Raw genomic sequence first — 13,085 nt, forward strand, 5'->3', positions numbered from 1 at the left:
GTTGGGACTGCCACACATGGAATCATTCTCCATTCAGGAGAGCAAGGGAGAAGGGAGAAAACTGGTGGAAAAGGATGGGCAAATGAACCCTTCATTTTAAATAATTTTAGTTCTAGCAGGGAAGTTTGACTGAATTTGCTGACACTAAAGCTTAACCGATGTTCAGATGCCCAAATGGAATTCTGGCTTGTGTCCAAATAATTGTGCGCAGAGATCCATTTGCACTGGGCAGAGAAGTGGCACGAAGCCATTCGTATCACTTAGATCTGCCATCCCTGGGCCTCTCTTAGCTGGTGCCATTCTCAGACCTGTTCGACAGATCTTACTGTCTTAGTTTTAGGAACTGTAGATCTGATCAGGTTAATTTACTGGAAAAAAATTTCCCTCCAGTAACATTCCTCCTTTAATTTTTCAAGTGACCTTGAATGGTCTGAGTCACCAAACTTTAACAATATTACATCATTCACAGCTTGTAATGTGCAAGGCCTGTCCACACAATCTATGCTTTTTAATCGTGACATATTAAAAAGAGAGAAATGAAGTTCACCACGTACAGTCCTCTATCACATATGAGATTTGTTTTGCTGTGGTAGTTTCTTCCTCTTGCGTTTCGTGCTGCCTCACATTGCTGATGGTCTCAACGTCTGTTTCTTCGAATTCTCTTGCTAACATTTGAGCCTTTGCTGTTACCAGTGGGTTTTCTATTCAGTGAAATTAGAAAGTATTCATGAGTTTTATCTTTATACAGAATCTAAAAGCCACAACCCCACCTTTTGCAAATCAATGGCAGCTATGATACATCTCTGGTACAGTGGATAACGCTCTCACACCTGAGACAGAGGGTGTGGGTTTAAGTCCCATTCCAGAAACTGGAGGACAAAATCTAGGCTGACAATCCAGTGCAGTACTGAGGGAGTGCTACACAGTCAGACATGCCTTCTGTTGATGAGATGTTAAATGGAGGCACCAGTTACCCTCTCAGGTGAAGGTAAAAGATTCCATGGCACTTTTTCAAAAAGGAGGAGCAGGGAGTTATCCCTGCTGTCCTGACCAATGTTTATCCCTCAATCAACATCACTAGAAAACTGACTATATGGTCATATTTGTGGGACTTGCTCCATGCAAATTACCTTTTGTTTTTCCTACTTTACAACAGTGACTACACTTCAAAATGTACTTCATTGGTTGTAAAGCACTGTGGGATGTCCTGAGGTTGTGAAAGGGGCTATATAAATGCAGGTCATTTTTAATAACTGCCCAGAACCTGAATGTTTCAGTTGATAAGTGCGCCATTCAGTGTGGGACTCGGCTACATACAGATGCCTCAAGTTCAATTCCCTGCCTGTGTTCAGTGGTGTTGCTATTGGTCTCAGAATCCTGAGGCAAGCCACTGAAGACAGAAAAAAGGCTTAAAATGTAGGCTTCAGTTTCACCTTTTGGTGTAATGGTCTTTCTGTATTTTCTTGCTTCTTGTTGGACTCTTGAGATGAAAGAACTCCTCGAACATTTAACTTGTATGTGACTTATTGCCTGAGGGGCACAGCTCAAATCAATTGGATTGCAAGCATGCATTGTGTCTGACACAGTTTAAGCAGCTTAAGGAGAGCTGGTAAGCGCTTGAATGAACTGCATATTATAACTCAAAGCAGCCTTCTACTCTAATATCAGTCGGTATTTTAAAACTGGATTTTATAAATATATTTGATTCATGAGTTTTAGCCTGTCAAATCTCTGCTTTTCAGATTACAAGGGATACAATCTGCTCACAGAAACTGTTGAATCAGAAAATGGCACTATAGAACCTAAAACAGCATCACTTTCACCACAGCACCAAGTTAAACAGTTAAATCACATCTTGCACCAGTCATTTGATCCCAATTGAGTTACATACAAAAAGCGAGGGTGTGATGGCCGGTCTTTCAAAGAGCCAGCACAGGCACAATGGGCTGAGTGGTCTCCTCTTGTGCTGTAATTTTCTATGGTTCTATGATTTCTAAGAAGTTGATCAATCGGCTGTTATGCAGTTAAGGTCTCAAAAGACTGTGAAATAACGGATCTGAATTTCTTTTGTTATGTAGCTCATGGCCAATTCTGCTTTCTCGGTCTTACCCTGAAATGACATCTCGCATATGCGTGTATTATTCACTGAGCTCCACTTGGAATTTTTCTTTTTTTCTTTGGAAATTAGCACCAAGTTCCCTTCTGCGATCAGATACAAAGAGCTGGCCCTGTGGACAAGTCGACGATTGGTGCAGATCCATATTAGACTGGTCACATTCTCACAAGTTGCAGTCTGAACATTTAGGGTCTGGTCTGCAGAAAGACATCTTTGGTTCCCTTGATTGAAAAGCCAGTTTTGTTTCCACACCCAGTCTTGGAGCTGTAAGTCAGGGTTGCATCTATCTGTCAGCACCAGATTGCTTTCCAAAGAGGCTTCCAAGCATTGATTGTCAGAACTCTTTATAATAAAAACTTCCACTCCTGTAAAAGTTTAGTACAAGCATCAAAACAGTTATAATCTTTATGATGTAAAATGCACATCATTTGAATTTGAAAAATAAACTGAGCATAATTATTTTCTTTAACACAATAGTGTAGGTTTAAATGACTAATCCAGCCCATGACATCCTAGCCTAGAATTTCACTCCATGGGACAAAATTCTAGCATTCGAACAGTGGGGGGGGGGGGGACTAGGAGATGGGGAAGAACCCAGATCTGGGGGCAGTGGGAGCGGTGGGGGGGGGAGGGGTGGTTTCTGATCCCCTTTCACCCATCCCCCACAAACCCCCGACCCAACTCCCATCCTCTGATTAACCACTGCAAATTCTAAGGGAGGAAGTTGGGTGCATCCCTGTCCGTCCCTCCATCTGATGTCTTGATATCAGTTTGGAAAAAATGTCTAGAGCCACTCCCAGGCTACCCCTTGCAATATGCTGCTGCAAGGCCTAGCATATGCTAGCAGACAGCAAATGTCAGCACCATTTTGGGCCACATGTGGACCGTACAGAGAACATTTCCAACTGCAATCGACCCTAGAGGGATTAAATGCCATTCCAAAACTAGTCCACCTTTGAAGGAGTGGCTTGTAGAGCAACACTGATGTTCCAATGCCTTCAGCCACTGTGACTTGCTTGCAGTTCATAGGAACATCAAGGAGTCATGCCAAAATCCCAAAATGAAGGTTGGATGAGCACCCCTGTGGTGCCACTACTGGGAAAGATGCCCACCATATTACAGTAATGGCCCCGTTCTCAGGATTTGGGACAGTGATGGACAAGCCAAAGCAGCAGGTGGTGTTTTGCCCCACTGCACTTTCTATAGCAATGGTGCTGCCAGAATTTCTATCATCTGTTTCCATTAATGTTATGTGACATAACAGATAAAGCCAGAATTTGTTCTCCAGCAACTTCCACAATTAAACTTTTTAATAATGATCATTGTTCCAATTTATTTATTACCAGATTCTAACAATTTCAGCTCGTTTTGATAAAGGCGAGACTTTATCACATTCAGCCAGTTATATGCAGTAGGTAGGTTCAGCTAATCATTGAAAATCTGGCTAATGGAAGAGCCTCCTGGTGAAGCAATGACCAGGGACTCCTAGAATTTGGCAGCACCCCAAAAACCAACTTCTACACCTATCCCAACTAAATACAGGAGCATAGGAAATAGATTCGGCTTTCATCTACCCAGGGTTTGAACATAGAACATAGAAACATAGAACATAGCACAGTACAGGCCCTTCGGCCCATGATGTTGTGCCGAACCTTTAACCTACTCTAAGATCAAACTAACTACCTACCCTTCATTCTACTATCATCCATGTACCTATCCAAGAGTCGCTTAAATGCCCCTAACGTATCTGCTTCTACTACCACCGCTGGCAGCGCATTCCACGCACCCACCACTCTCTGTGTAAAGAACCTACCTCTGACATCTCCCCGAAACCTTCCTCCAATCACCTTAAAATTATGCCCCCTGGTGATAGCCCTTTTCACCCTGGGAAAAGTCTCTGACTATCCACTCTATGCCTCTCATCATCTTGTACCCCTCTATCAAGTCATCTCTCATCCTTCTTCGCTCCAATGAGAAAAGCCCTAGCTCCCTCAATCTTTCTTCGTAGGACATGCCCTCCAGTCCAGGCAGCATCCTGGTAAATCTCCTCAGCACCCTCTCCAAAGCTTCCACATCCTTCCTATAATGAGGCGACCAGAACTGAACACAATATTCCAAGTGTGGTCGAACCAGGGCCTTATAGAGCTGCAGCATAACCTCGCGGCTCTTAAACTCAATCCCCCTGTTAATGAAAGCCAACACACTATGCGCCTTCTTAACAACCCTATCAACTTGGGTGGCAACTTTGAGCGATCAATGGACATGGACCCCAAGATCCCTCTGTTCCTCCACACTAACAAGAATCCTGTCTTTAAGCCTGTATTCCGCATTCAAATTCGACTTTCCAAAATGAATCACTTCACACTTTTCCAGGTTGAACTCCATCTGCCACTTCTCAGCCCAGCTCTGCATCCTGTCAATGTTCCATTGCAACCTACAACAGCCTTCCACACTATCCACAACTCCAGCAACCTTCGTGTCATCGGCAAACTTGCTAACCCAGCTTTCCACTTCCTCATCCAAGTCATTTATAAAAATCACAAAGAGCAGAGGTCCCAGAACAGATCCTTGTGGAACACCACTGGTCACCGAGCTCCATGCTGAATACTTTCCATCTACTACCACCCTCTGACTTCTATGGGCCAGCCAATTTTGTATCCAGACAGCCAACTTTCCCTGTATCCCATGCCTCCTCACTTTCTGAATGAGCCTACCATGGGGAACCTTATCAAACGCCTTGCTAAAATCCATATACACCACATCCACTGCTCTTCCTTCATCAATGTGTTTTGTCACATCTTCAAAGAATTCAATAAGGCTTGTGAGGCATGACGTGCCCCTCACAAAGCCATGCTGACTGTCTCTAATCAAACCATGCTTTTCCAAATAATCATAAATCCTGTCTCTCAGAATCCTCTCCAATAATTTGCCCACTACCGACATAAGACTGACTGGTCTATAATTCCCAGGGTTATCCCTATTCCCTTTCTTGAACAAGGGAACAACATTTGCCACCCTCCAATTATCCGGTACTACTCCAGTGGACAGTGAAGACGCAAAGATCATCGCCAAAGGCGCAGCAATCTCTTCCCTCGCTTCCCGTAATATCCTTGGGTGATATATCAATCTGATAAATATCTAAAATATACTGTATTTAAATAGAATGAAACATGTGGCTGTTGTTCAGAAAGAATGTACATCTTAAATAGTTTTGCAAGAATTTAACCTCTCAAATCCTGAGATTGCCTACAGCAATGGCAGCCACTTTCGGCACCTCACCTGATGATATTCACCCAGCCAGGCAACTATACGTCAAGTATGAGGCAATTATACCTGGTGCACCAATCCCTGAGGCTTTCAATGGATACCAATCTTCTAAACTCCATTGATCTGAAGTTTCTTAATCCCCATGTATTTCATATTTTTCACAGTTACCTGAACAGTTTCTGCAAAGTCATTTGATTAATGAACTAGGATCAGTTTCATTTCATACCTTCATATGAACAGGAATTAGAAGATTGATGTCACTGTCAATATTTGGATCAGAACACTAGCTATTGGTAGGTACACTGGATAAAACTTCCAATACAGTTACAATGGGAAAACTGGGGAAGAAAATCAAGGAGAAACGTGAAAGGAGAGAAACACAGCCACGATTTTAGCAGCTGTACTAGGGTCCTGAAAGTGACACTCTACCAAGGTTCCTTAAAGGTCATGTAGTTACATATTTACAGTATCCCTTACTGTAAAACACTTGCGCACTAAAAGGTACTTGCCTCCATTTTGAGAACATCTTCCACATGGGTGGAATAATGAGGCAACAGGTCATGCAAGGGAATCAAGAGATGGTCTCAAAACCAAAATCATACAAATATTTCCTACTTGTTTGCTCGCCTTTTAAAAATGATTATGAAGTTATTACAAATAAACTGCAGACTTTTTAAAATTAATTTTAAATATACGTTGTGTCGACGTTGTTCCTTCATAGCTGCTTAAATAATTCTTGTTTTGAGCAAATAGCCTTATGGTTTCAGGGGCTCAGCGTGTTGTTGTTTTAAAATGCTACGTCATACAGTGGTAGGAACAGGGGTTTACACCTGCCATCCCCATGTATTGAGTTACCAACCTAATCAGTGTCATTACTTCACATCATGAAGCTGAAACTCAGCATTTCCTCAGGAATATCAGAAGGGCATTTAACCCAATCTACTTCTGTACCTACCCTTAGCCACTTCCAAAACAGCACTGGTGAAGACCTGGGTTAATGTTATCTACTTATTTATCAGCCATAAGAATATAAGAAACAGGAGCTGGATTGGCCATTCGGCTCCTCGAGCCTGCTCCGGCATTCAATAAGCTTAAAGCTGATCTTCTACCTTAGTTACACATTCCCACACTTGCCATATATCCCTTGACTCCCTTCGTATCCAAAAAGCTGCTGCTCTCTGTCTTTAATCTACTCATTGACTGAGCATCCACAGCTCTCTGAGGTAGAGAATTCCAAAGGTTCACAACACTTTGGTGAAGACATTTCTCTTCATCTGTCTTAAATGGCCAACCCCTTACTCTGAGACTGTGACCCACTTAGTTCTAAACTTCCCAGTCTGGGAAAACATGCTTCCAGCATCTAGCCCATCAGGCCACTGAAGAATTTTATATGTTTTAATGAGATCACCTCTCATTCTTCTGAACTCTAGGGAATATGGGTCTAGTCTACACAATCTAAACGAATGTGTGGGACGCAGGACATCAACAGAAAGAAAAGGTTTGGTGGCAGAACCCACTGGAGTGCCAACACATACTGTCAGCAGTGGTGGGTTGCTGGTCTGATTCCCTGTTCTACTGAATTCCCAGTCTTGCTGCACTCAGTGGATGCAAGCACTTCCCAACAGAAAGAATGCCTCTGAGACAGCAGAACAGCAGCAATGGCAAAGACCTGAAAGCAGATTGGAGGCGCAATGGGTATGCATATGTGGGGCGGGGGCGGGGGCGGGGGAATAATTTCGAAGGCAATTTTTTTCAGGGATTAAAATGAAAAGGAAATGATAAAATAGGAGGGGGTGGGGGAAACTTTAAATACAGAGATTCACCTTCCAAAAAATACACCTTTCCTTCTTAGTGTTTCAAAGGCCAACTGACATCAGAAACTGTGCCCATAGGTTAGTAAAAGCTCTTTATTAGATAGGGTGCTGAACTTCGATTCGGAATTTGTCCGAGACTTCACTGACCGAACTGGATGTCTTCTCAAATAAGTGAATCAAGCGACCATTCAGACTGACCTAATGCACCCTCTTCATACATTATACATAACTTGCTGTATTCCTCATAGTTAATTTATTGAACTAAGGGGTTTCCATAGTTATATCACCAGTGCAACATTAACCAATAATCTCTTTTTCCTGACTAAAAATGTAAGATGGTTTGAGAGATCAACTCTCCTGCCTTAGAATGAATACCATTTCCACATCAGTTGTGATTGCTTTAACACTGGAATATCAAATGTTTGAGGTTTAAATACCCATGCATACTTTAAAGCACACTATTCTTTCAGAACTGTTCCATTTGTATCTGATCTCTACTTGGATATGACTAATATCAATACTTTATTTGCCTGTAGTTTTAAAGTTCATATTTTATCAGAATTCACCCTTAAAACCAACATGATTGAATAGGTGTAAAAACTAAATTTATTTCAGTACCTTTTGTTATAAGCCAACATTATAAGATTACATATTTTCCCCCACCCGCTTTCTGATTAAATATAATTTCTACAGTAACATTTTATTAAAGCCTTCATAATGCACAATATCACCATTTGAGTGACTGTGAACATGTTGCCCTGCCACAATCTGCATTCATTTCTCAAAGAAGTAGTTTTTAATTAAAATTACATAGATGGTCTCAGCCGCCCTTCAGTTGTTGAGTGGAATTTATATGAAAAGCTAACAAATTAAACTAGCTGGTGATTGCTTACATGAATATTTTATTGTAGTACAAATTAAGGGTCACGTTATCATCCATCTCGATTTTGGAGTGAATTATTGAGAGGTGTATCTCCTTACACCAGATATGTTGGCATCATGCTTCCACAGGGAATACAATTTTTTTTATTTTAGCAAATTGATCGAGATTTTCCACCATGGTGAAAGAAAGCAGTGGAAAAAGTGCAAATGCTTTGTTTATTTTTGTTTCCATGTTCTTTATTAAGTCCACAGTAAATAATCGTCGCCGCTTGTCATCGCTTCCACTGACAGCCTTGCACGGTAGATGCACTCCCGAACAGGCTCTGCACCTCCCAATATCAGCTCTTTTATAAAACAAAAATGAAAAGCAACATAACTTGTGGCCAATCAACCCAAACTGTGGACATATGGGCCCCTGCCACTAGATAGGGTGGCTTGGCGGGACTATTTCTGAAGGCTCCTTCTGAGCACATTCTTGAACACTGCTACTTCTGTTTTTTTTGGCGCAAGTGCGTGAGTGTGCGTACGCCGGAGGTTGCGATGTCGTTCCGGCTCTCAATAGCGGCGAAGGTCTCGGTCTTTGCTACTATTGGAACCGCAAAATCCAGGCCAATATCTACTATCTTTGGGTGTGGTTACACTGTAATTTTGACGTGACGACAAGCAATTTCCAGTGTGAATGGGCATAAAAAGTAGCAGTTTAATTCATGACTCAGGTCCTGATCTGACATAGGAACATGCTAAATCCACGCAGTTCAGGGCTTCCCCTCCCCCCAAGCAGCCTATCTCACATTCCTGAGTTTACACCAGCTGATGTAAAAATTTCAGCCCGCTGCAACATCTGACAGGCCAAGTGGATCACCTGCATGGTTCTAAATTTTGATATGAATTCTCTTCAATCCTGGGATAAGGCAGACACTCAAGCCCATGTTTTTCTAGCATTAATAATTGGCCTCTAGGGAATGGAGTGCTGTGCATGTGTTAGAGACTGAGATTAATTTGCAGTGTAATAAAGGTTTGCTTATTGTTCAATTGAGCCAGTAGATTTCAATCTCAGAATAGGAACTGAAGTACAACTACAGCATGGATATCTAAGACATTTATGAACGTCAGTGACTCAAAGTGAAAGACTTTCGTTGTGTAACCAGATATTGGATTACTAACCTGATTTTGATTGGACAAGGATGTTAATGATTTGTCACAGTATGAAATGGGTGGTTACATTTGGCTCACGTTTCTCTCTTGTGTCAACAATAAAACAAAGTCAAATACGCTTGAAATTCCTTTGCAGCAAATAGCCACCGCATCCCTGCCCCTCTGGAATTGTCTCCTAAAATCACTTTCTCTTCCTACCTCGCTCACTGTCCTCAAAAGCTTCCTGTAAAGGGAATTGGAAAGAAAAAAGATGGCAGTGCTATTGGGAAAGAGCCTGGGAGTGGGACCAATTGGAAAGCTCTTTCACAGAACTGACTCAGGCACGATGAACCAAATGACGGCCTCCTTGTAAGAATCCTGGAAAATCTCTACATCAGGTTTTCTTGCTAATTAACGAAAACTAATGGAAATATTATGTACACTTCTTTAACTACATTGCTATACTGAATCTTGAACTGAACCAGATTTTTAATCCTGCTTGTAATTCGCTCTGGGTATAAGCTGCTGAAAGATGACATGATGGGAAACAGGGAGTAGTTACTTGGAGATTGTGCTTCTACCCAGGGCATAATGGTAATGCTGTTGTGCTTTGATACTGCTTCTCAGATATTAGCATGTGTCAAGTCTTACTTATACAGAATAAAATATAACCACAGTCACCAATAAGGATTATCACTTCTTTGTTTCTATAAGTGCGGTAACCTGCAGGCTGGAAAGTGGGATTAGGCTGGGAGACTCGTTTTTCGGCTGGCACAGACCCAATGGGTCAGGTGGCCTCTTTCTGTGCCGTAAATCGACAGGTTTGCGGCTGCCTGCAATGAATTTGGCCTAACCATCAGCCTCAAGAAAACGAACATCATGGGGCAGGACATCAGAAATGCTCCATCCATCAATATTGGTGACCACGCTCTGGAAGTGGTTCAAGAGTTCACCTACCTAGGCTCAACTATCACCAGTAACCTGTCTCTGAATGCAGAAATCAACAAGCGCATGGGAAAGGCTTCCACTGCTATGTCCAGACTGGCCAAGAGAGTGTGGGAAAATGGCGCACTGACACGGAACACAAAAGTCCGAGTGTATCAAGCCTGTGTCCTCAGTACCTTGCTCTATGGCAGCGAGGCCTGGACAACGTATGTCAGCCAAGAGCGATGTCTCAATTCATTCCATCTTCGCTGCCTCCGGAGAATACTTAGCATCAGGTGACAGGACCGTATCTCCAACACAGAAGTCCTCGAGGCGGCCAACATCCCCAGCTTATACACACTACTGAGTCAGCGGCGCCTGAGATGGCTTGGCCATGTGAGCCGCATGGAAGATGGCAGGATCCCCAAAGACACATTGTACAGCGAGCTCGCCACTGGTATCAGACCTACCGGCCGTCCATGTCTCCGCTTTAAAGATGTCTGCAAACGCAACATGAAGTCCTGTGGCGTTGATCACAAGTCGTGGGAGTCAGTTGCCAGCATTCGCCAGAGCTGGCGGGCAGCCATAAAGGCGGGGCTAAAGTGTGGCGAGTCGAAGAGACTTAGTAGTTGGCAGGAAAAACGACAGTGGCGCAAGGGGAGAGCCAACTGTGTAACAGCCCCGACAAACAAATTTTTCTGCAGCACCTGTGGAAGAGCCTGTCACTCTAGAATTGGCCTTTATAGCCACTCCAGGCACTGCTCCACAAACCACTGACCACCTCCAGGTGCTTACCCATTGTCTCTCGAGATAAGGAGGCCAAAGAGAAAGAGAGAAACAGTCTATATTTCTATGAATCATTTCAGAACTTGAGAGTAAGATGTTAAAGGTTAATTGACTCTGATACCCCAAATTCCTAATTCTGTACTGTTAGATTCTAAGGGAAAACTCATTCATCTGTCTGAGCCTTCACTCTCCCCCTAAATTCTTTTTCGTGTTTCTACTTGTTGTCCTGTGCTCCTATAAGCTGCTCTGCGATGTCATTTCCAAGTGAGGTAGACAATATAGATACAAATTGTTGTGGAATGTTTCAGAACACTCTCACGCTGAAGTATTCAGCAGTTTTTACCTTGCAGCAGCACACATAGAATGAGCCAACCAAATTGGTCTCTCTTCAACTCATACATTTCTTTTTCAATTGCACAGTATGTGCCAAGTCCAATATATCGAGACCTACAGGAAAAAAGATAAAATGAATCTCAATCACAGAACTCCTATAACCTCCTCCTCACAAAGAAAGTGATTTATTCAATCAAAATAATGAACAGATGGGTATGAACCAAAGCCGTAGCCTGCAGGTAAAGTTATTCGCAAAAGTTGTACGTTATTAAGCGAATAAACCATTCCCAGTATCAGTTGATAAATATGAAACAGAACTATAATTTCTTGATAAAGTATGAACAAAATAATTTGTTAAACTCATTTACATACCAGTATCCTATAAGCAACGATGTGATAGATGACCAGTTAATTTTTTTTGTACTGTAGATTAAGGAAGAAGTGGTGGTTAGGGGTATTGGAAGAATTTCCTCCTCTTCAAACAGTGCCTTGGGAAATTGTACCTCCACCTTGGTTTAAAGACTTGTTTGAAGGTCAGCATCTTTGACAATACACGACTCCCTCAGTACAGCACTGGATTGCCAGTCTAGGTTAGGGACATGAGCCACAAGTCGTTGACCCAGAGGTGAGTGTGCTACCAACTGAGCTAAGCTGGTACACTTTAGAATAAAATATCAGTCCTTAAGTACAAATGAATTGAAAGTCCCCAGTTAATGTTATAAATTCCCTTTCAATGATAGCTGCGTGCCTGGGAGCTCTAAAACTACCCATTTATTCTACAGCACCTTTTAATACAGGCTGGTAGGGAGAAATGAAACAACTGCTTCCATTGCACATTCCCTCCATTTCTTGGCCAGCTTGCACCCTCATACAACTTAAAGTAAAAATAAAAATCACATGGGTATAGGAGTAAAGTAATTTTTTTTTTTTAAAAACTCTTCTGCAAATCCCCACATAACTAGCAAGGCAAAATCATTGTCTGGGTCTGTCAAATGGCCATGGTAAAGAATGGGTAATGGAAGATGGCAGCCATGTTTTATGGAGTGAGAACAGAGTTGAATCTGAGGCAGCTTGGCTTTTAGGTGCACTAACTGACTCTGAGTCATTTAGTTTTCCAAGAGCAATCAGGATGTGAATCTGACATTTACCAATTTTTAACACCAAACAGGAGAAAATGAACTTTGTGGGATAGGAGACTGGTCTCCTTCCCATTTCTATTAAAGACCAAACTCTACTGAAGATCACAAACAAAAGGGTAATAAACATCCAGAGATTGTTAAAAGTGCAACAGAATCACAAGTTCATTCATTTTTTCTCTTATTAACCTACAGTAATGTGGTGTAATTTACAAAGTCATGATTAAATATCAGTTAACTATAATGATACTAGGTCTTTATGCTTGTTAACTATCGAGGTAGAAATATGGGGCAATTCTCAAAACAACGCTAATTTTTTTTTGCTGTCCTCAAAGATGCCTTGATCTCACTTCTACCTAAAGATATTTATTAATTTCCATTACAGCAACTTGAATAGCAATAAGCACGTGCAGCAAATCTAAAATGTTGCATATTATTTTCCACATAAAATATTAGCTTTATAACGTGCCGTTGAAAAAATACAAGGGATCTATTTCACAGTGTTTCTGGAAAGTCATCGTAACCGTACTCACTGGTCTATCTTCTAAGATTGGAAAATAGACCTTTGGTGTACACAGAATATTTTCCCCTATTTATGAAGTTGAAGTGAATTTGATGAACTGTTTGGTTCATTATGATAACATAGTAAAAACTTTTAAAATGTTACACAAAGAGGAAAATATGTTCCACTGC

General features: G+C 41.8%; 1 protein-coding gene across 2 annotated transcripts in view; it reads right to left on the reverse strand.

Annotated features, from left to right (window-relative positions):
• The window catches only part of si:cabz01068815.1 (solute carrier family 51 subunit beta), a 29,632-nt gene that overhangs the window by 7,193 nt on the left and 9,354 nt on the right, over positions 1-13,085 (reverse strand). For both annotated transcript variants that reach the window (XM_068018026.1, XM_068018025.1), the window contains exons 2-4: positions 11,267-11,370; positions 2,110-2,481; positions 555-701 (exon numbers count right to left, since the gene is read on the reverse strand). In XM_068018026.1, coding sequence (XP_067874127.1) covers positions 555-701; positions 2,110-2,481; positions 11,267-11,324 — 577 coding nt within the window. In that variant the 5' untranslated portion in view covers positions 11,325-11,370. The remainder of the gene's footprint in view (positions 1-554; positions 702-2,109; positions 2,482-11,266; positions 11,371-13,085) is intronic.

Source organism: Heterodontus francisci, chromosome 38, assembly GCF_036365525.1.
Source record: "Heterodontus francisci isolate sHetFra1 chromosome 38, sHetFra1.hap1, whole genome shotgun sequence".
Classification (NCBI taxonomy): domain Eukaryota; kingdom Metazoa; phylum Chordata; class Chondrichthyes; order Heterodontiformes; family Heterodontidae; genus Heterodontus; species Heterodontus francisci.